Consider the following 25,170-nt stretch of genomic DNA (forward strand, 5'->3'; position numbering starts at 1 on the left):
ATATAGAGAAAAACCCGTAGGCTTCCAAACAGCACAGAGATTTTGCTCTATCTCAAAGATGCTGCAGTGCACTTTTTATCAGTGCAAGCTTATTTCAGACAAAAACCCCAGCTTCACTTTTAGAATTTTTATTAAGCTCTGGCTGAAGCAGTTGCAGTGCTGGCAAGGTGCTGCATAGCTCATTTTCACCTCTTGAGGTGTGTTTTGGATACATGCTGAGCAAAAACTTTTTAATGGTGACAGGATAAAAGAAGAAATATTCCCATTTGTAATAACCTAACATTACCCTCCTACAAAGTGACTCCTCTCAGTTTTTGTCCATCCATAAAAACTACAGTGGTGTCAGAAGGACTGTCATGGAAACTGTTTTCAACAGCATGGCTGCATCAGCAACCACAGCTCACAGTGGCCCTGCCAGACCAACTCCACAACCACACTGAGACAATAGCAGCCAACTGCTGAAACAAATGTAGCAAATCCAGCTTCACACAGGCATGACAGAAGGATTCCCCAGAATGATAGAAAACACAGAAAATTTGTCAGTGTGCTCATCTAAATGAATGTCAGTTAACTGCTCTTGCTATCAGGAAGGACTCCGTTTTTGAGTCCTATTATCATTATGCAATACCATCAGCCCTTCAGCTCCAACCCCAAGGCAATTGATGAGAGTTGATGACTCTGGGGCTATTGTGAGGGAAAGGATGTTTTTATGATGTACTGTTCAGACTGGTGAGGCCATTCCCCTCATTCACACTCATCTATTCCAGGTCTGTGACTCCTTCAGCACAGCCTTTTCCTTCAGGCCAGGCTCCCACCATAAAGCCCCAGCTGTTGCAGCTATTCACAATTACAGGAAATGAAGAGAACCAAATACTGGGCTGTTATCTTTTTTTTTTTTTTTTGTGTCATCTGAAGTCATGTTTTTCCCTTTTGCCTGCGTGTATAGAGCCACCACAGAACATAGGATTACTTAGGGTCAGTCCAAAGAAGTAGCCAAGGAAGTGAAGCAACAAACCTGTCCCAGAAGAGAAATGTCTTGGCCTTGCTGCTAAATGAAAGCATCTGACCAAAAGAGAAACATGCATGCAGAAAAGAAAGAAATGACCCATAACGCTACTGCCCTGCTCTGTGGTGAGAAGTGAAAAGCAAACCCACGCTTCCTTTTTCTTTGCATTAATTTCAACTTTACATTTTTTCCCTCCAGACATCTTCCCTCCAAGCTACAGCTCTTTCCATTGGTATCACACAGACTACACAGGACACAAATTCCCTTATGCTGGTCCTATACAACTTACCAGCTGGGCTGATTTCTTTTCCTGCTGTTAGGACTCAGCTCCCACTACCACCATGCAGCCTCAGCTGTGCATCCTCTTTCTCACCCAAATGAAACTCTGCATACTTTTGATGGGGTGCAGAGGGAAAGAAAATATGGAAGAGACCTACTAATCCTTCAGGATAAGGTCAGTATGAAATGGACAAGGTGATGAGAAACATTACCACCTTTATCAGGCAGTCCCTCCAAGCTTGCATAGCTTTGGTGGCAGCTGAGAGACCGAGGGCTGAGCACAGAATGTGATTGATGGAAAGGAAAACAAAAGGGGCCCCTTAGCTGCTGTGCCCTGTAAACAAAGCACAGCTTTCTGAGTCCATTTAAGATTTTGCAGGATTGCCCTGGAAGGTCTGAGATCTGCCAGAAGGAAAGAGCAGTGATCAGAGAAACGAGGAGTGTGGGATAACAAAATGATAAGAGAACTTCGACTACTAAGCATGAAAAGAAAGGTACACTGTAAAACAAAAAGTAATTAGTAATTTATTCCTATAAAAGGATCGACATTCGAATGGCAACACTGGCAATGGACAGCAAACATTTAATAGATAATCAAAGCACCCTAAAGAAGTGTTTTATTGTACTTTGGCACTGACAGGTGCAGAAGAGGAGTTGCCTGAAAAGAGCAACACTGCTATGGATAAGAACAACTGCCTCAGTTCACTAGTGAGTTTATTTCCCAAGAAACAAACAGCACTGCCAGGGAAAATGGGATTTTTCTTCATGAAGATAGTATTGCAGAATTGTTTTAGTACAAGGAAATGAGGAATGGGGGCTTCCTTTATCCCACTGGCTTACTTAGATATGGTGGGAGTTAAGTGTCAAGACGGAGGTCACTTGGAAACATACCCTTAGCTGACTTCTCCTAGGTTAAGAAGTTTCAAAAATATATGTTCTGGGCTCAGGGAAATGGTGCAATCTCCTCAGTGTTGTACTTCCTCAGGGACTGTAGGTCACCGGTTCATGCTATGCATCCAGACCACACCAACATCAAACAGTGGAAACAAAAAAGGCACATCCTGAAGACCAGGAGATACACCTTGTGAAAGGCTCTGAATTTAACCTCTCACATGACATGGTATTTCTTAAAGGATTTGTTAAGGAACACAAGTCTGACCACTGAAAATCATGAAGGAGAACTCTGCTCTTGTCATGGCTTAACGAAAGTATGTTTATGCATGAGACAGGGAAAGAGGCTGTGCTAGAAGGGAGCATGTTTACTTGAACCAGAATTTTAGTGCTTAGAAATGCTGACCGCTTGGAAGATTAAATCCTGTATTTACTAACTCAACAGTATCTTTTCCACTAAATTTCCCCATCATCTGTGCACCACAATATAAGCAGCAGCTTAGAAAACAAGGTATCTGCTTGGCAAGTGGCTAAACCTGTGGCTGAGAGCCCTGAGCTGGATACAAATGTAACTGTGTCTTCGCATCAAGGTCATCAGTGACTTCGGTTGTAAGAATTGGATTCCCTTGAAACAGACCAAACACCAGCTCTTTTACCATAGAATCTGCAGCTGTCAGATGGCAGCAGCCTGACCTCATGGGGCCACACTGCACTACATGGCCCTGTGGGCAAGCCAGACTCCCTGTAAATCTTTCTGAGGGATCAGGAAGCAATTACCAAATCCCAGCAAAACCTAATTATGCCCCTTCTCCTCCATCATGAACTATCATTTAGGAGAAGTCGGAATTATTATTCTCCTCTCTCTCCCCTACAGTTAAAACACAAATTATGGGATTCTTTTTTTCCTTTCAACTTTTAGTCCTGTTCAGTCCTCTCTTTGTGCCGGGCCTTTTGTCCTAGAGAAGGGGTAGCCTGGCTGGGAGCTGTGGGAAGACAACATCAGGCAGACAATGCTGCTGTCTGCAGAGCAGACATTGGTGAATGGCATAGCGAAGGGTAGACAGAAGAATTTCGACCTGTTGCTATAGCAGCGGGGTGAGAGTGGAGGCAGTGCACCCAGGCTTGTGGCAGGGCCACCACTGCCCCAGCAGCCCACAAGCAATGCACTGAGGTTAATGAGGGGAAGAGATGTTAACCCCTGTGTGTCCTTCACCCACTGAGGGGGCAAGGCAGGATTTGACAAGCAGGGTCTCCTCTGGATGGGGGGGGGGGGGGGGGGGGGGGGGGGGGAGGGTGATAGATGCATATTTCAAGGACTGATCTGGAGCAAGTTAGCTATCACAAAACTACTTGTGAAACACTCAGGACTAGTTGCTTGTACAGACAAGCCTCGGCACCCATTACAGAATATGAAATAGTTTGATCAAAATGATGAGCACAAAACAGGTCATGAATGCAGTACACATGGAACATGCACACTTGTGTGTCCAGAAATGCACAGCAATGTCCTGGTTTGCAGTCATTTTTCAGGAAGCTCATGGATCAGGAATGCTAGATGTGGTATTGCAGCTTTAACACACAACAACCACCAAACATGCACATTTTATCTCTTCCTCCTGCACAGAGTACTACAGTGCCAGCAATTAACAAGTCATTAATGCAAGCAGCAAAGAACAAATATAAATAGCATTGATAGTATTAACCTCTGTAAATTTAGGTTAGAACAGAGCAGTTGTGTGGGCTTTAACTTTTGCCTCTCAGTATTTGCCTGTATGTATGGGCAGCTCCAGAGCATGCAGATTAACAGACTCCATACTGAAGACTCTTTGTACAAACTGAAAACTTCTGTTTGCTTTTGTGATAGTTAAGTCATTTTTAGATTATATTTGATGAAGAAAAAAAAAAAAAAAAGAAAAATCAATGATTATTTCCCTTATTAGGTATCATAATACCCAGATACAGAAACAGGGAAAACACTCTCCAGCAGAGACAAAGCAATTCCCTTCCCAGCCAGGAGCACCCTGACTTTTAATACAGTGAGAGGAACAAGATCTCCAGCTGCAACAGCTGTCTCCTTCAAGTTTGTAAAAGCTGTCTCCTTAGTTTGCAAACTAAGTTCACACAAGTACAGTGAAGGCTGGATGTTCCCTCATCATCTTTTTGGCCTGCAAAGCAGAATGAAAGTCTCTTGAGAACAGGAGATCACCTCAGAGCTTATGAACTTCAGATCAGGACAGAATTCCTGACAGTATTTCAGTGATTCTGCCCTGATCCCATATGGAACCTATACATGCAGAGGCAGCTGTAATGCAGACAACAAGCTCAGTACACCTGAACAGTTTCCAGCTTCTGAAAAACTTTGGAGTTCAGTTTAAATCTGGGAAGAAACAAGTCCAGGTTGATTCTTTCTGCCTGCATTATTCAATTCATTTCCTAGCAACGGACAGCCTGGAAGGTGGGCTGCCATGGATGGCCATGCCAAGAACATCTCACAGTTTGGTAAAAAGCACTGACTCCTCAATGGGTCAGGCTCTGTGGGCTTTGCACACTGCAGTGAGATGCAAACCGAATGCTTGTATAATATGAGCAGCACATTCTATAAAAAGACAAAAAGGAGCCTTGCTTGCTATGCTGAGCCAGTAGGAGCCACTTATAGATAGAAATCATTAAGGTTGACAAAGACCACTAAGATTAGCTAGTCCAATCACCAACCCATCACCACTATGCCCACTGAACCATGTCCCTCAGTGCCACATCTACATGTTTCTTGAACACATCCAGGGACAGAGACTCCACTACTTTCCTGGGCAGCCTATTCCAATAACTCAAGAATTTTTTCTTAATACCCAACCTGAGCCTCCCCTGGTGCAACTTGAGACCTTTACCTCTCATCCTATCACTTATTGCGAGGGAGAAGAAGTCGATCCCCAAGTCACCACAGCCTCCTTTCAGGTAGCTGTAGAAAGCAGTGTCTCCTCTGAGCCTCCTCCTCTCCATACTAAACAACCCCATTCCCTCAGCCACTCTTCGTGAGACCTGTGATCCAGACTTTGCAAATCTCATTCACTCTTCTCTGCAAATGTGTTTCATTCAGTGGTGTATTCAACACTTAGGGATAATGCAGATGGATTTCACTCACATAAGGATGGTCAGAGCTAAGTAGGGCAACTTTATGCGAAGGAGGACACGTGAAAGTAGTGATTCTGAAAAAAGATTTGGATCATTATCACCTCTAATGCTACCATAAGTCTAAAAGAACTGATGAAATATTAGGATTTAGAAACAGAAACATGAAGCAGGAGGGAAAATAATTCACTTTGTCCACACGGTTCCTGGAGAAACACTATAAGCCAGTCTTTCATACAGAATACAAGGATGCAGAAAAACTGAGGAGGGCTCAGAAAAGATCCAAAAGAACTATAAAGGAATAAAAGTCCTATCACACAGGAGAAGATAAAAGCTCAAAGGAGATTTGGGAACAGACAGTCTGTAAGCACCTACACAGGAAATTATGACAGAAACTCACTTTGATCTGATAAGTGATATGGATAGTTGGAAGGCAACATGGAGAAACTGAGATTAGAAATCATAAGCAGATTTTTAACAGCAAAAGCAACTAACCATTCAACTGGCTTACCAAAAACTCTGTGAAGTTTCTAAATCACCAGAGTACTGTAGGCAGGTTAGGAGTTGTTCTAAAGAATTATTCTACTTCTCATGGGAACTCAACCAGAGACGCACTACAGTTTGCAATATGCAGCAGCTTCTGCAACGCGATCACTTTAATGATTTTTGACCTTTTAATCTGTGAAATGGCAGGTTAATTTTCTAAACAGCTGTTCTCATGACTGTGCATGGGAAAAATAATGGCAACAGTTGTTTAGGTACGGGCAGTTCCATCTCACTCCCCTTGTGCTTAGAAATTTAGGAATAGCTGGATGAATATTAGTGCTGATCCTTTACAGAAAAATACTGACGTAACTAGGTTATTTTTTTGAAATTGACTGGAAAGTAAAAGTTTCATAGTAAACCAGGACATTATTCAGGAGGCTCATGATAACCATATCTGTGAGCATGTCCTCACACAACCTGATCTCAGAATGCTCAGACACCCAAGCTCTTACACATAATGATACTGCAGTACAAGTACTGTTCAGGAATAAAATAATAATAAAAAAAAGAACTGCATCAAATTATCTTTTCATATAGATCACAGAACATTTAGCTGAACTTTCCTTTTTGCATTTCTGAACTCATTTCCAAATGTAAGCTTGTTTATCATTCCAGCTGCTTTTTCCTGCATACACGAGGCTAATGCATTTCTTGTGTTTTCAACACATTGGAACACTGAAGTCCCCTAACAATGCAGCACTTGACTAATCTGAATTGCTTGCTCACCCACTGAAATTCTATACAGAGCAGCTCAAAGCTGTTAATCTTGCAGCAAAACCTGCTTCCAAACGTTTCAAACCTTCCCTTTTTTGAACATCAGTAGATACAGATTTTCTATTATCCCTTCAAGAATATTTGGAGAAAATTAATATAGCCCTTTTTCTACGCTTCAGATTATCTTCTAATGCCATGGAGTAGCTTTTATCAACAAGGAAACATCCTGCTTTTCCTCCGCCTGATCAGAAGAGAAATAACCTCTCACAAAAGTTCATGAACTAAACAGCCCTCCTCCTCCTCCATATCCTCCCATGCAGCACTATGAGCACAGCACGTTGCATGCTGATTGAGCTGCATGCATGTAACTTACAGCTCCTTTTCAATCACTTGTTCCTGGAGGACCAAAAGTGAGTCCCCTGCCTTATCCTACCAGTTTCACAGCACCAAAGTCCCGAGGGAAACAAAACTTTCCCAAGTCAGCGACACTGCTACAGGTTCCCTAAGACTCCATCGGCGGAGATTTCTTTCTTCCAATCCTCCCCATCCGTAGTTCCGTCACCGCGTCCTTCCGCCAACCCACCCACCATCCAGTCACGAACTGCCCCTGCTCTTACCATACCTTTCTTCTTAAATTGATACACTCCCCTCCTGCTGATGGGAAAAAAAAAAAAAAAAAAGCCCCAAAAAACCACCACCACCACCAAAAAAAAAAAAACCACAACAAAAAGAAAACAACAACAACAACAAAAATCCAGATTGCTCCAATGAATGTGTTCTCCCCTAACTGCGTTTACCCAGGGATCAGATAACTTCAGCTCCGCAGTGCCAGCCCCGGCGCGTCACCCGGCCGGCTGCCCGCTGCAGGAGCCGAGCAGGGAGGTATGCGCTCGGCGTGCTGCGGCAGGACCCGCGGCTCCCCGCCTGCCAATCAGCCCGGCCTGCCTGTGTGGGCAGGGCAGAGATGGAAAAATGTGCAGGTTACTTCCAGATCTGCCGCACCCACAAAAGCAGGAGGTGGAGAAAGCAACAGGCTGAATGGGTGAGAAACTTCATGTGAAGCCCTGCCAAAGAAACTAAGCTTTTTTCCCCCCTTCCTTTTACAAAAAAGCTGACTTTTGGTTTTGTAAACAAAGAAAACAAAAAACCTCCAAACATTTCAGCTCATCACCTGCAAGAAACCTAGAAACCTGGTAGCCTGCTCCCTGTGTCAGCAGCTGAATCACTTTCCCCAGTAAATCCTTCAGATTCCAGCTGGTTTTAGGGCTTGAATTTTCTTTTTTGCTCTCAGGTGAACTGTTTTGGATTTATCCCAGATTGGGTAAAATACAGAGACAACATTTAAATGGCAAGCACTTAAATTTTAAAGACAATCTATTTCAATTTCTACTTTTGTACCTCCTACGCCCCTTTCAAACTAAAGGACAGAAATTAAGAAGATGTTTCTGATCATTAAAAGCAATATATAAAGTCTTACAGAGGGAATGTGTAAGACATGAAAATACTTTTTTGAAGACCAATAATAGATTTATGGCAGAGATAACAGGATGTATCAGTTTGTGATAGCACAGGATTAGACTTCGTAATCCAGGAAGTTTACTTCAGTTCTTGCCATAAAAGCCAAAATAAAGATGAAAATATAACCCATACACCAAACAGCCTGATTTATCAAAACAGAATGCCCCATCTGCCAAATACCCTACTAGATCTTACCAACCCTCAGAAGACAGCCTTCATCATGCCTATCATTACTCTTCTCTCTGTGCCAATCAGTTTTCAGTTGTATGTTTAAACATCAGAGACAAGTTGTCAGTGCCCATGGGGAACAGCCAGCATCCTCTCTCCATTGTGACATTTTAGGGTTACTCAGGTTTCTCCCATTTTCCCTTAATGGTTGTTGTGGAGAAGTAGAATTTATGTGGCATTTTGACACACTGAGGAAAACATTATTTGAAGGCAATGTTATCTGGATAATTTGGAAATCATGGCAGAAATCTGGCTTACCAATAAATTACTGATTTGACATTCAAACACTTAAATAAATCAGTATAGAAATCATTTTAAATACACTGAATTCACTGAAGAAGGTAAATGGCTTTACAGTTTGAGTGATGGAGCATGACAGTGAATGGAATCAACAAGTTACGATTTATAGGTTTTGGTGTAACAATGAGCCTAATTAAATGATGAAAGGGGGACTAGATGCTGGAATGACTGATATGAACAGGTACTGTGGGGACAAGTGTTTTGTCTTCCAGCTTGGAAAGGCATAGAAGAGCATGCAGTAAAACTTCTAGATGCCAACCTGCAGAAAAGACATGACCACCGTAATGACAGGATGCACTGGTGCTGGTCTGTGAGAGGGAAGTCAGGAAGTCAGTGGTTAGATGCCCCTCTCTGGGAAGAAATGAAGAATGCCCACAAAAAGTGCCTCCTTTTGCCAGCTTCTCCATCTAGGTCTTAGCAAAATTGATCCTGAAATTAGGTAATTAATGGCAGAGTTGGATCATTTTCTAATGACCCTAAGTCTGCCAACCATGAAGCCACTCCTTACGCAACAGCATTGCTGCTCACCCTTCTCCTACACCTTGCAATAGCTTTATACAGCAGACAGGGCTTTCTCTATCAGTACAAAAAAGGCATCTTTTGTTTCAGAGGCTAAAAACTCCCTGGCCTATAGCAAGTTGAGGCCAAGGCAGAACGAGATGGAGAAATTAGCCCAAGGACAAATTGCTTAAATAAAAACTTGAAAAGGTGCGGAGCTTAAACAAACACCACATCTAGAAAGAGTGAAAACATGAACCTGCTCTCATGACTTTCCAAGTGAACAGTGATCCTTTTCTCACGTTATCCTTTCTCCTTTCAGCCAAGTGAAACCATTCTGTAGATAATTTTGTCTGCTGATCTGTCTTTGTGAGAAACAGGAAAGTAAGACAAGCAGGGAGATGAAGTCATCTTCTCCTAGATGCTCTCCTTTGTTTCTTGTTCCCAATTAAATCCATAATTAATCTGGCAACTAGGACTGGGCACTGCATGAGGTGCTGGTGCATTATGGACATAATGAAGTAAACTTGATCCTCAGGAAACAGAGGTTCTTCCCTCACATGGTATTAGTCCTTGACTTGTTGTCTGATAAAAAATTTTAAGATATGCAGTGACCTCAAAGTAGGTCACAATCAGATTTGTGGAAAGAAATTTCTTCTTTCCAAAAAAACCTCATGGCTTAAAAAGTTGTTGTTACCTCCAAGCTGAACACCTTGAAGACAGCCTCTGTGAAAAATCAGAATTCATTCTAGAGTATCTGTTAGGCTGGTGGCTAGGGGATTCTGTTTGGCTGTAGGAAACCCAGGTCCAATTCTATTCTTGTTCACCCAAGACAGAAGTTTAAGCTTCACGTCCTTCATTCTAGAGAAAGACTCTACACCCCACGCTATTGCCAGCTCAACTTCAGCCTTTCAAAAATTCCCAGTGAACCATGAGGGAAGTTCTGGCAAAGCCAATATAACCACAGAATTTTTCCAACTGTTCTTGCAGAAAAATTGAAAACAGCTGATCAGTATTGGATATTGAGTCCAGTCCACCCCTCTGTGACAGTACATGATTTCCCATTTGACATTTTTCAGTTTGTCAGATGTTATCATATATAAATAACCAGTGATGGGGCCTGCTTATCAGCCTAATTGCATGAGCAAATCTCTGGACTCCACAAGCTCTCCTGGCTACCCATGATTACCAGGTCCATTTTTCATCACAGCTCATCAGGTTTTATTCATATTCTTCCTTACAAAAGATGAAACCTGGATCAAAGTCTGTTTCAACTCACTTTCCTGACACATTTGAAATATAGAAAACAGACAAAGTTTTGCCCTTAAACAGTATCTTGTCTCTGCTGACCTGTGTTCATCCTGCAGCAGCTGAGAGAACAAATCAAATCTAGTCTGCACAACTCTGCAGCTGAACACAATCCCATGTCAGCTGCATTTGGCTTGGATTTATAACTTCTCTTGCAACCAACAGGAGCCATCCCAGGGCCCTTTTCTTGGGAGAAAAAATGGCAAAATTAAAGCCCAGTGGCCCAAAATGCATTTCTGGAGTACTGCCCCGGCAGGATGGAAGTGGTGGTTCAGATCAAAATATATTCAAATAATTAAAAAAAAAAACAAAAAAACATCAAAACATAGGAGAAATAAAGCTATAAGTAATGGAAGGTATCAAGATACAAAGAGAGGAAAGATTAACCAAAAGCCAGATAACCTCAGCTATGTAATAGATGGCGCAGTGCAGGCACTCATTAAAGCAAAGTATGGCTTCTCATAACTGTAAAAATGAATAGTTGAACCCACTAATATCAGATGAGTCTCTGCTTGCTACTTGTTTCCACATGGTTGAACTCGTGTTTTGCCAGTAAGCCCTTAAGGTCTGTGAAAAAAAGAAAATGTCTGAAAATGTCTTTTCCTCACAAACTGTTCGGATGACACCTAACTTACCTGGTGCTGCAAAGCAGCCTGTGATTCACATCAAAGATGATTGAATTTGTGTGTGTAAGTTATAGGAAGATGAGCCAGAAACCAAAGATTTTATTTGTATCATGCATGCATTATCTGCATAAATGCATATACACACACATACAGACACCTATGTAGAAACATATCACCATGCATACTGCTACATGTATATACTGTATAGTTATATGCATATACATACATATATGCTTGAACAAAGAGGGAGCACCCTGTTTTTCCTGTTGTGTGCTAGCTCTGTATTGTGACTTTAAGGCACAGAAAAGGCAAAAGCCTCACTGCTGCATAAGCCAATGCCTGGAGGAATAAACCTGAAATCTTAACTCCTGACCATAATAAATGGAGATCATACCACTCCCTCCAGAGCAGTAATGCTGAAGGGAACAGAGATCTAATTTGAAGAAGCAGCAAAACCAGTGCCAAAGTAAACGCATCATCCCCAGGATTTATGATGAAGAAATACAACTTAAATCCCCATCCTTTCATTCTTCTGGAGAAAAGCAAACTCCAACATGCTCAGGGAATTACATATCTGTGAAACAACTCCTAAGGCTTTAATGAGTATTACAAAAAGCTGTTTTATTTGGTGTTGCCTGTAATAGCTTTAGCTTCAAGTGGAAGATGCTTTTTCATCAAAGACTTGTGGATAGTCTGTCACATTAGATAGAAGCTGTATCTGTTGTAAGTTCTGATTGAAAAAAAGAGGTGGTAAATATCTGCCCCACAGTGCCTGGAAGAGAGAAGCCCCAGCCACCCTAAGGACAGACATATTGCATAAATAAGTTTCTTTAATTTAGAGGAAATTTTGGCTATGATGTTTCCAATCTGGCAGCTGGCACAGACACTGTGGCAACTGGGTGCTATTGGTCTTACCCTTGTACACCATGGGACCAAGTGCAGCACGGCTAATATCACGTGCAAGTGACTCATGTGAGAGATGATCCTGGCAGCTTACAAAGAATGGTAGTTACACAGAGACCGCGTGACACCACCTTGCCCTAGCAGACAGGCTGCAGAGCCACTAATTGTGCTAAGAATGTGAGAAGCCAAACAAAGGCTTTTGAAATCTGAGGCATTACGGTTGATTTGTCCAGGTCACGGTCTGAACAGATGATGGCCAAATAAATTCTCCAGCCCAGTAACATGAAGTTTAATGAAGACTTGTTCAGTCAGTCTTATTAGCAAAGAACTGCAGCGCCTAATATGGAAGGGCTGTTCTGCTTTCAATAGGACACAAAGGGTGCTAATTTTTAATATCTGCTCCACTTGATGCTCTTTAATATTCATAGACAAATTATAAAGTATGACAAGCTGAGAAAATCAACATGCAGCTGATGAAGGCAGCCTTTGCATTCAAATGGGACAAACCATAGAGCAGAACTTTATGTTGGAGTATCTTCACCGCACCCATCTTTCCTCTCACAGAATTAAAAGTGACTTTATCCCTAATAGTGCTAGTAATAAAGTGAATTATTCTCTGTCCTGCCATTCATCAGAGGACAATGAGAAAGCAAAGAACACGCTGTGGCTGTTCGAGTCCCACTTCATTGTCTTAATGATTTTTTTTCCTTCCCTGATTGGCACTAAAATTGGTATTTTCTACGGGTATCAATTTGAAATTTATTTTAAAATAAACTGTGCCTGCAGATTTGATGCACAGATTTGACACATAGCTTAGTAATCTTCTTAAACATTTCTATATGTTCAGTATAACGTTTTCATCTCTTTAAATATATTCTCATTTGGCTGCACAAAGTGGAATGAAAATCAAGTTTGTTAAGAACAAATCCACAGAGTCACAAATCCAATTCCATTAACAAGAACAAATAGAGAATGTTGCATTTTCCAAATACAGCTGTGGTTTTCTGAGTTGAAAGCTTTTAAAACAAACAAAACACTTAAGGAATACAGAGGGAGCGCTAGGTTTTTAATTTTTGGGGAAAAAATGGTGAAGAATATTTGCCTCCAATAATTACAATTCTATTACTTTTAAAATAGCAGGATAAATTGTTTTACAATTTAGTTTTGACTATAGCAGTTTGGTGCAACTTCAGCAAATTTGCCTCTACTCAGTACTTTTCTTGTAAGTTGCATAGAACACTGCAGGTAATTGCCCTATAAAACATGATGATCATTTGTCTTGAAAAGACATTCAGTGACTTGAGTGGAACTTTCCCAAATTATGTGATTTTAATGGAATTGGAGTAAAAATGCTACAGTATAAGGAATATAGAGTATTTTTGTTTGCTTTTGAGTGGGAGGATTGAATGAATTTTGAAATAATGAAAATACCCTGAAATTTTTCCTCCAGAAATTTGAATTTTACAGTTAGCACATATTTTCTTATGCAGAAATAGAGATACAGACTGTTACAGTTGATGTTACAGCTGAAAAGATTATTGTGGTGAAAATGGGAAAAAGAAACAAACAAGGAAGGAATGCTCATCTGTATCCAAAGATCTAGGTTTGCAGGAAAGACTCCACAGCGGAGGGATCTCCAGAGAGAGAACCTTCCCCCGTGGCAGTCAGCCCTTAAATGAGGTCTAAGAGAGGTGCAGCCAGGCTCTACTCCTTCCAGTCACACGGGTGAATTGCCTTCACCTATGTTCCCATAGAATTTACTATTGCTGAAGAAATTTAAATTTCACTGTAGTGCACTTGAACTCAGCATTAACTTCTACTGTAGTTGGTGTTTGTTTTTTCAGAGGCTACTATTAATTTATTACCTTGCAATAGTGCTACTGTGATTATCCAATAAATGAACAAGAGTTTAAGTTCTTAAGCAGATTTTGAAGAAATTCTTTGTGAAGAAAGATCCTCAGCCAAGAAAGGGGATGATAGTACCTTTGTTCATTTTTCTTTCACTGATAGATGGCAAAATGCAGCAGGTTCATTTGCTAGGAAGAGGCTGAAGTAACTTGCATTACAGCATTTCTAAGTGCAAAAGTACTAATGCAACGCCCAGAAGTGAGAAAGCAGACAGAAAGAGAGAACATCTTGAGGAGAAAGAAGGGAAAACAGACTCTGTGGGTAAAAGAACAATTCTTAGAGCTAGGTGATGGATTTCAGAGATTTCAGCAACTGAAGTTTTATATCTACGCATAATATCTCTGCTCCATAGACATATAAAACTAAAACAACACACACACAAAAGAAATCCCGGACAACACTAGGAATTCAGACAAAGGCTACACAGGTACAAGTTTTGCCTGATTTTTGTAAGCAGGTGTTTCAGTGCAGTTGGTACAACAGTCAGTCTGTTGAGATGTGCAGAAAATATCTTTGAGTGATTTACTAAAATCTAGGAAATGCGTAATGCTGGCAATTCTGGAGGAAAAGAATGACCTCACCTAAGATCTTATCTAAGAAATACTGCAGTTTCTAACAAAAATTGACTTTACTAACTGAAGAATGAACCTTCTATCCTGAAATAAGAGCCTGGGAAGACTTCTGGGAAACAATACACAATCTTTCTAAAGGCATACAAAGACCAGCAGGTGAAAATTGGAAATTTTTCTCCTTAAAACTCTAAGAACATGTAAGGAGGCAGTATCATTTACAATGATAGTACCTGAAACAGAACTGTCTTTCATCAGGAAGCTTTTGCTGGCTCCCTTTTCTCTTCAGAAAAGAGCCATGAGGCTTGAAAGTTATTCTGAAACTTCTTAATCAGACAGTGGAAGGGCTGATGTGGATTAAGGTCATTTCATTCGTAACACAGTAAAAAAGAATTCAAACGAAGACAAAAAGCTATGGCCCATACAGATCTCTTCTCATATGTTCCTGCTTCTTATTTCTTCCCTGGAAAAATAAATCAAGAAGGGTGGCAGCTGAGTTTCCAGGCACTAAAGAAGAAACCTGGGAGAGCCTGGTCACATGCTGTTTGACTTCAGATCTCCTCAGCAAGCCCCAGCAATAATGAGTTAATGTCAAGAGTCTTCCCTCACTGAAGGGCAGCTCATCAGATGGGATGAGTTTCTCCTACTGACCTGATTTTCTTTCCATCTAGCAGACATGGAGCTGCTGGTTCAGGCAAAACTCAGTCTCTCTTCTTACCTGTTTGGTCTGCTAGTTCAGCCACTGGGCTGCTCAGAGGCATGAGACAAACTGGTTTTGGTCTGTGGACACAGCAGGACATGGCTCTTCAGGACAGCCTCTGCAAACCTGCTGTGCCCAGTGTCCCTCACTGTAGCCTCATCTTGTAAAATGCACAAAACCTTCAGGTGAGAACAAAGAAGAAACTGCACAGCTCTTCAGCACCTAGGTCTCTTGCTAAGTGAACTGGTGAAAGTAGATGACACTATAGATACTTTCTCTGTGTTTTCACATCACTCTTACCTTTCCTAAAAGACCCTCACCACCACACCACTGTTAGGTGCCTTGCATCTGACTCTGTACTGTTACTGAGATGCCATCCAGTGCCAATGCCTTAACTGATGGAGCATGGATCCCCCTTAGCTAAACCCACTTTGACTTTTGTGGCAGCTTAGTTCACCTGACACTGTTTGTCTCTCAACACATATGTGACTAATTGGGAAATCAAATACTTTTCATGATGTCTGAACTATCTTGTGACAGACAGGCTGGTCCGTGCAAGTACAGGACACAAAGCAGCCAAAGGAGCTCAAGCAGATTTCTGAGAAAAGTCATTGGATCCTGCAATTTCAAACTGAATAAAGTTAGAAAGTGTACCCATGGGATTTGACAACATAATGGGGAGGCTCTCATAGCACTTGTTTATATCTGAAGAATTTACCTAGGTTTAAGCATAGATGTATAACCTTAACAGTGCTCTAAGTACATACCTGTGCTGCAGACTTCTGTCCCTGTGTCTTCACTGCTTTTGTAGCCATGTTAACTCAAACAGAAAGCTGCTCGCAAATAATGCAATCTGTGTTTGTTTTAAGGTCAGACATACTCACCAAGCCTGAAGTTTACCATTAGCAACGACAGACCTGTGTGAACAGAGATAACAACTGCATAGCCCTGCTTAAGCCTTCCTACCTAATCATAGCAGATTGCCTCATCACAAATACAGTCTTTAATACGGCGCATGTTGGTGGCTTTACCAAGAAATGGATATTGTACTGACTGAGTTGAAGGAACACAATGAAGATTGTAGAGTCCGGTTACAGCATTTGCTGGAGAGACACTTCAGCATTCAAAAAAGCGAAACAATGTACGCGCAACTGCGTCAATGGAGTGAAATGCCCTTTTTGTTTCCTCCTCCTTGGAGACTAAGAATTCAAAAGGTTTGCAGAGAATCTTGCAGGTCTCCCAGGATACCCCATAGTTCACACTAATAATGTGTTGCTGGAGGCAACCAAGCCTGAACAAACAAATCAATCTGGGGGAGGAGGAGTGATGGGTTCATGAAAGCAAAGTCTCCAGTAAAGCCCCTCTATTTCTTTTATGTAAACTTTCCCACCCAGATCCCAATTCTGCTTGACTAGCGAAGGGCCTGCCATCAGGGAAGCACAGCGCAGCACCCTGGGTGGAGCTCATGTCCCACTTTCAGAGCCAGCTCGCTGTGCTGCAGGCAAAGGCCCATGGCCCTGAAGGGCAGTGAGGCAATGGAACTGGCATGCCAGCTGCCACCTCAAATCAGCGAATGCCCTCCAGCTGTTCCACTGGCCAGCCCCCCCACCCAGAGCACTCTCTGGGCCCTGCATGCCATGCTATGTTCTGTTCAGATCCCTCTCAGAGACTAATTCCTACCACAAAACATACAAACACATGGTTAAATGGAGGCAGCATATAATGGGCACAACCATATGGAAATCTTCGTACACTTTGCATGTTTCTGCTGGGTTTTTCTGGAGAAGGACCTGGCTGCATCTTTTGCTGAAGAGAATCAAGAATGTTGTTGGTGCTTATGCAAGAACATGAATTTATTTCCTTTCATTCAAAACTGACAGTCTTACCACATATTTCCTGTTAAGAACACGTACAGCTAAGCACCACACTCACCTTTATGCAACTGCATAAAAAAGAAATCTGAAAAAGAGGATTCAGATCTGGGGACACACTGAACAAAAGCATATGTGCAATGGACTAAAGTGGGGCAACTGCATGTGCTATGTACCTATTCTTTAGAGACAGAGCTGTATGGATAGAGATTATTTTAAACACTAACAGGCCTCCACAATTAATGACCATACAACATGTACCCCATTTTTTTCAAAAGGCTCAGATCTATCAGATCAGACTGAAAACAGACACAGAGCTACTATGTTCCCTCTGCCCATGTCAGCATTGCTGTGTAGAGCCATCCTCTTTGCAGAGAGGGCCAGAAAATCAGGACTTTCAAAGGCCCACTTTAACATAATGTGAAACCCAGGAAAGTGACAAGTCTAAGCTAATACCTTATCTGCATCTCAGATAACAATCAAAAGAGCTACTTGCTAAACACCTATTTCATACGATCAGACCCTTTCTAAGGAGCCACTAGACTCTTTGTCCTATACTTCACTTCTTACTTTGGTATGGAGCACTGAAGACACCTAAGTGTTAACTTATCTGAGTTTATGATGCTAATGCACTAAATTATTCCACAGCCCCAAAACCTGCCTTAGGGTGTTTCAGGAAACAGCACGCTTTGTAATTGCCATTCCATTACTGCAGTTTTGAAAATGATCAACAAACCCTCATGCTAGAGCCAAAAGGTGTCTATTACAGCCACTTACCTTCTCAAATACTACCTACACAAAGATTTCCACCAGCAAGAAGATTACTACAGGTGGCCGCACCCACAGGGTCTCACAGTGAGTGCAACAAGTTACTCCTCTTTCAGGTGCCAGCACCCTTTCTTGTGCATGCATACACAAAGCCAGCTAAAAGACGTTGCACCAAAACTAATGAATACTTGGCCACTATTCTTTAATGCAAATGATGATGCAGAATGTAGTGATAAGAGCACAAGAGGCAGGATAGATAATTAGAACGAGGGAGTGGAAATGAAAATTAACATTAATGAGGTAAGAAAATATTTTTAAGAGATTACTCTCCTCAGATTAGGAGGGATTATCAGCCCCATCCCTAAACTCTGACAGAACTGACAAACGCAAACTGAAAAATGCAAATACAGCTTTGTTCCCAAGGATTTAAAAAAGAAACAGTTCAGGTGGGAACGGTGCCACAGAACTGAAGAACAGCATCCATGGTGACGATATTTGCAAGGGGTAAAAATGACACTGAAAAATAATAAGGCTGAAAATCAGACTATAATACTGTGCAAGGCTTTGCAATGAAAAAGTGAAAAGATGAAAAAGGGATGGAATATAGTTTTAAAAGTTAATTTGTTGCAGCTAAACCTAAGAGACTTCTCTAACAACTCATTTTCTAGATCAAAAATAGACCCATATGCATTAGAAAATTTATTTAATATTTATATTTTATTATTATTTTATTTATTTATTTTAAGATTAGGTAAGAGGATTTCAGTCTCATCTTATTAATCCCAAATTGCTTATAACAACAAATGAAGAAGATTATTCTGTGAGATTCATGTCACATCTGTTCTCCAACATTATTTGGTTTGATCGAGCCTAGACCAGCTTAGAAGTGGAAGCATTCAAAAAGAGGTACACATCAACAGTCTTCCTACAATGCTCCTATATAACTATGGTCATGTTCTCTCTTGAAAGTGTCACACCTTTTCCCTAAGATGGAGGCAAAATAGAAGAGTAAGGGAGGCAGAGGTCTAATAAAATTAAACATAAAAAATAATCAAGATAAGTTTCCAAGTGGGCACAGAAGAATAAGTTCTTAATATGAAAGGTCGATGTTTTACTTAAATTATTCCTGAGACATGCTGTTGAAGACTGACACCAGCACTTTTCCACATCTGTATTGTACCAAAGAGTCTGATACTGGGAGATCCCTCAGCGTTCTTCACTCTGAGTGGCTGTAAATTCAGAAGCAATTTAGAATTGCACTAAACAAACACAGTTTTTCTTCTCCTAACACTCAATCATAGATGGCCACTGAATGCAAGTATTCCATCTCCAATTATGCTTCAAACTGAAACATTCTGCCCAGCTGCAAAATCCGTCTGAACTCCTCTGCCTTATCACACAGACACGTGGCTTTCTGCACTTTAGAGAGCAATTGGAGGCAACATAAATACAGTGGTTGAGGAATCACAGCATTGCAAACACAAACACAGGGCTTTGCCACCTAGCTCGCCTCACTGGCATGAGATTTACTACGGAGTAATTACTCATGTCTATTCTCCTGGGATATTGCCTACATATAAAAAGGGAGATCAGCAATTCAGACCCATGATTGGGGCCAGAATTCTGTCTGCTTTACTTCCACTTGCTCCAACTATATAAAAACATAAGTGACTACTCATGGAAATTGCAACATTCACAGAGAACACCATGTAGGGTCAGCACTAAGCTCTTTTTTAACAAAGTGTAACCCTGTCACAAATCCACAGTCACTGTGGTCTGCACTTCAGAATAGCCATGAGGAAAAACTCTGATGCCCAGCACCTCATCTAATAGATGCTCCATTTGCTGTTTGCAGCACAGGGCCAACACAGATAAAACCAGAACTGAAATTACACTGGTGCAAACACAAGAAAACACTCAATTAGACAGAAGAATAACTCTCTCTAAATACGTTTATGTTCATACATATATTTTTTATTTTTAGAAAAATGTTTTTAATTTAGATGTTCCTACTCAGTAATGAAAATCAGACCCAGTTCTTTATAGCCATCACTTGCTCCTTTTTTATTTTGCCTCTTTCCTGCCTGAGACATGATGTTTTTGGGGATGCAAAAGGGGGAGACTAAGTCATAGGATCAGACAAGATAAAACACAGCCTAGTAGGAGTTAGTAGGAACAGAATCCTGTTAGATTGGAGCTTTCTTCTAACTCTTTTCTTCCTATGAAAGCAATGCTTTATCCTCTCCTCCTCCATCCTGAAAGTCCTCATCATTCTTGAAGAAAAAGCAAGAAGCTGATAGTCCTACAGCAGCTGAAACCATTCTTCTTCTAGAGGCAGGGAAATAGAGAAGATAACCAATCAGAGTTATTTTACAGGGCAGAGAAGAGGCAGATACTGAACCTTTCAGGTTAGGGGACAGCATTTAGCCTCAGCTGAGGTCACAAGAATTGGCAAAACTGAGCTCTCTTGAGTCTGACATCTCAATTCTAAGTTTTATCACTAGGACAATCTTTTTTTTTTTTTTTTTTTTTTTTTTTTAACTTAAAGAATTGCATGTTAAAAACATGAAGGATAACAGAACAGCTCCAGGTTTTGCTGTAGTTGATGTTAATCAGAAAAATATTACAGAGATACTTGCTGTGGTTATGGGTTGGGTGCAGAAAAGAGTGGGTGAGGTTTCTTGGCCTGAGATATGCAGGAGGTCGGATTAGATGAAGATAATGATATCACAGCCCTCTCTTCTGACCTTAAGGCCAGATGGCTGCAGACCAAGCCAGTTTTATAATTCTCTCTACTGAATAGATACAAGTATGCTTTGGCTTATTGTGGTACCTGTTCATTTTTCACTCTAAAATTTCTGCCTTCTGCCAATGGATTTCCTGTGCCTTTCATTCTTGCCATAAGTAGGGACTAAGGCAATGATTCCATTTCTCTTGCTGGTCTACAGCTTATACTTGCAGTCTTCAGCCTGCTTCATAGACAAGACTGCCTTGTGACTGTAAGATGAAGAACTCACAATGGGCCAGCCTGCACAACTGAGCCCCTGGTTACTCCAATGTAAAACAGGGATGAGTATTCAACACCTCTGTAGATGACACAGAGATATTTGGGTTCTTTAAAAGAAGTCATTAAAGGTTAAATAACTGATTTCCAGTACATAGGTCTGACTGGGCTCACAGCTTCTCTCTGCCTTGAATTATCCAGACCTGGCTTTCTACTTCTACCTCACATATACATTAAATAAGTTAGAAATGTCTTGAAAAAGATAGTGGACTAAAACTGGATTATAGAACTTCTAAATTGCTATCTGGTGGCTGATGGTTGGAAGAAAAAAGCTCTGCTTATGGCACTAAACAAGGACAAGAACATGTTTTGGGTTCCATCTGCTCTACTTGTTGAGTTCCCTCCTCCCTGTAGGCAGAGTTTGATACTGCTCCATGCAGTCCCTGCAGGATGCTCTGGCAGGCTCTCCCTTACAAATTTGTTCTGTGTTTGCAATTTGGACACTAGAACATGCTGGTTAATAGTTACACAGCATTGCTGAAGTACGTTTCTGGGCAGAAGTCAGTAACTGTCAGAATACTCTATTTTCCCCTTTGCTCTGGTTATTAATGTTCATTATCTTCAGAGCTTGTAACAATGCTGATGGCCTTTTTCTGGCATCCAGTGCAAAAACATTGCACAGCTGTATAATCTATTAAGATTTGCTGATTTGAAACTTACAGAACACCATTCCTTGCAATTATCATATCAGGACTCTGTATTTAGCTGTCACAGAAACAATATTTGTATGAGAACTAACACATAAAAGACAAGAAGGGCTAGGTTTGAAAAGATAGTGCTGCAGTTAGTGCTTACTCTCCCTTACATTCAAGAAATAGCTGGAGCTGAGCTTTCCAAAATCATCTTCTCCAAGTTTTAAAAACAAAGCAGCAGAATCCCCTCAAAATGTACAGTTTGTTTTGGAAATAACAAAACTCTAAAAGTTAATTCCTTGTGTTATTTATTAATTTCCTGAATTTTGAGCAGCTACGGGTCTCACATGCAATCTTCTATCTCTAAACATGCAGATGTTTTTAGAAAACAACAAAACAGTGATTCCCTCATAATCCCAATAGCCCTTGAGTTTTAAGAGAGTGCCAAACAGTGCAAGTGGTCGGCAAACTGAACTGTCAACAGCAAACCTGTTTGCAGCTCGCCTTAGATACAAAACAGAACAGAAAATATAACAGAACTGACAACAAAGCACCTAAAATATATATCATATATCAACAAGGCTGTGCATGCATACATCTATATCTATTCACCTACAGGTAGATACATAGATATGTTATGTTTATATCTATCTATATCATTTATATATATCCTATATTTCTATGATAATTCTATGCATGTGTATTTATTGAATTTTAGACATGTAGATAGACATCAAATACATATATATCATGTACTGTTATCATTATGTAACTATATATACACTTTTTAATTTTGTTACACGTAATGCAGACTATTGTTCTATTAAATATAAAATAATATATAATTGATTTTATCTATTTTGTTATATATGTATATATTTTAGTTAAGTCAACATTTAAGATTCATAATTAAAATTACTTTAGAGAAGTACAGTGACATGCAGAAATCCAAAGCAAGCTGAGTAAGGGAGTCACTGTTTTAATGCAGAACATTTATTGGTGAGGTATTTATGCACCTCACCTCAGAATTTCAGAACAGATCTCAAGGCTTTCAGATCTCAAATCATAGCTACAAGACAGCCTCCCCTTTACTCTGCTTACACACAGACTTTTGGCCTTTTTTGAAAATGGAGGCAGGCATCCATTTCAGAATGAATAAATACTTCAATTGTATCAGTAACAGAGATGTCCTGTGAGCAGAGCACAGCACAAATACCACAAGTTCCTGCTCCTTTCAATGCTTTTTGATCCAAACTGAGTAACGTAGCAGTGCATGGTAGAAAGTTCTGAAGCAATAGACCCCTTTGCCAGCACCAAATACAACTTCCCAACACTGTGAAACCCCAGCTGTGTGGGGTTGTAAAGTGCTTGCTGTTAGAATCATATAAACATGTCCATGTTATATGGACAGCCTGCTATCACTTGATCCAAATTTACTGACTAGCTGCTGCAGGCTTGAATGGCCCTTCAGACTGACAAAGACACTGTAAAAGGCTCCTCGGAGTCTAAGATCAAACTAGAACAGATAATAAAGTGCATCATCTTCCAGATGCACTGCAACTGAACAGCAAATTCTTGCTTCCAGCTCTGCTCATGCATTATTTACCTTTGCTGCTGTAAAATCCATTGTCTTTACAGGAAATCACTAATCTCATCCTCACTCCATCTGTTGGGAGGCTTTTTGCAGCCCTCCCCCACCCTCCCTGCAGTAAGGGTAAACTCTCAGTTTGGGATTGTTCAAGTTTTTTCCATCTTTCTCAGGTATCTTTGAGTTAACATCTTAAAGACAGAATCTAGATAAAGCCTATGGGGCTGTTTTGCTCCTAAATTTTGTGCAATTTGTAATAAAGTTGACTGTCAGCCAGCCTTACCCACTTAGAGCCTAACATAAATATGGGCACTATCAGGCACATTGTCACTGATGGGATTCAGTTACATGTATGTCTGCATTTAGACTTAACTCAGGCTTTTATCTGTTCCCATACAAAGACCTGTGCCCTGAACTTTGACTTGCTGTTGATGCTTAAGCGTTTTGTATGCTTTTGTCAGCAAATACACCTGCCTCAATGTCCAGTCCTGTTTCACTGAACCACCAAATAATTTCATATTCAGATGATCCTGTACATCTTATGAAGAGGACACACACCCTCAGTGATGTTCAGGAAATCCACTCTCCCAACACATTGTTACATTCACCACCTGAGAGAAATACACTTTATTAAATACCTGACATGTCTGAGCTATTATGGTAGAAGCAAATTGGTTTTCATCAGACTGGGAAGACACTACCTTCCTCAGAGTGAGCTGGATACCTTCCAAGGTACTGCAGGTGCTTGTAGAAGCTCCAAGAATTGCCTTGGGAGTCTGCAGAAAGCATGGGCGTGTCATTCCAGGTGTGCTTACTTGGGAACTAAACCAGAAAAAGATATTAGTCTGCCTAACCCTCGAGCTTCTTCTGCTTTGGATCTATTTCCTGAATCTTACTTCTGAGAACAGTGTTTGAGTAACATCAAAAATACTGAGATAGAAAAACTTGAAGGCTTTCCTCTTACCAGCTGAATCTGCTGCAGATGTTCCACCACTGGTCAGGTCCTCAGTATTAATTGATTGCAGATCTGTGTAAGAGGGACCAATGCTGGGGCTGCTGGTGTCCTCCGAGTTGGTTGTCCAGCTGCTCTCTGATGCATGGGCTCGCCTCTCCAAAGAGCTGGAGGAGGGGGAAGTCCAGCTGGGTGCCTTTGGTGGAGACACTGGGCACAGGAAACAAACAGGCACCAGTGAGATTTGCAGGGCAATCACCCAGAAGCAGATGATCACAGCTATTCCAAAAGTACACTACAGGACCCTGTTGAGACTCTGTAAATATCAATTCCAACAACCACAGCAACACGGTTATTTTTTAACAACACACAGCAACTTAACTAGCACCTGGCACTGTTACCTTCCATTGTGTGCCTTGCACTCAACACTGCTGGCAGCTGCTGGCTTTCCTGTTGTTCAAGCATTGTAGAAGCAGCAGTGTTACCAAGCAGTTAGATTTCATGTTTCTCTCACTGCTGAAAAGATTTGAGTACCTGTGTTGTGCAACACAGTGGAGTTCTTAAGAGTATGAAAAGTTGTTTTGTTATATTTAGTTAAGCATCTGCATCAGTGACGCATGCACAAATGTAGCAGTCATCTTAAGAAAGATGACTTAAGAAAGTCCCATGTGGGACTAGCACATACCTATTGATGTGAATTAGAAATGGCTTTTGTTTTCTGAATATGCAGAATAAAGTGCCCTGATTTGAATTAACTTCATAATATTTCTGTTCAGTTTAGGCCAAAATCTCATTCTACTCACTCGCCAGAAGTTACACTTCAAAGAGTAAGCTATACTAACCATCATCTCATGTTGATTAAACAGGCATATATGTCCAATACTATGAATGTGTTTTGTGAACTATCTGCCCAGCATATCACTCAGATGTTAGGAACAATGGATGACTATAGGGAGGAGGAAAAAAAAAAGCATTAAAAATTCTTTCCATACTTAGGAAAAGTGCATAGATAGAGACAAATTCTATTTTAATCTCAGTATAGTTACTGTTCTCTAAGTCAGTAAATTTATGTTTATCTTTTAAATTAACAAGATGAAAGTGCATTCAAAAACAGCATTTATAGAACTAAGTGATACATACGTTCACATCTCAGAATGTAATACGTAACCAACCTT

At 40.8% G+C, this 25,170-nt stretch overlaps 1 protein-coding gene across 2 annotated transcripts in view; it reads right to left on the bottom strand.

Annotated features, from left to right (window-relative positions):
• Window positions 1-25,170, bottom strand: part of STON2 (stonin 2) — a 71,378-nt gene that overhangs the window by 24,754 nt on the left and 21,454 nt on the right. For both annotated transcript variants that reach the window (XM_048947564.1, XM_048947566.1), the window contains one exon: window positions 24,008-24,205. In XM_048947564.1, the coding sequence (XP_048803521.1) occupies window positions 24,008-24,205 (198 nt within the window). The remainder of the gene's footprint in view (window positions 1-24,007; window positions 24,206-25,170) is intronic.

Source organism: Lagopus muta, chromosome 6 (assembly GCF_023343835.1).
Source record: "Lagopus muta isolate bLagMut1 chromosome 6, bLagMut1 primary, whole genome shotgun sequence".
NCBI lineage: Eukaryota > Metazoa > Chordata > Aves > Galliformes > Phasianidae > Lagopus > Lagopus muta.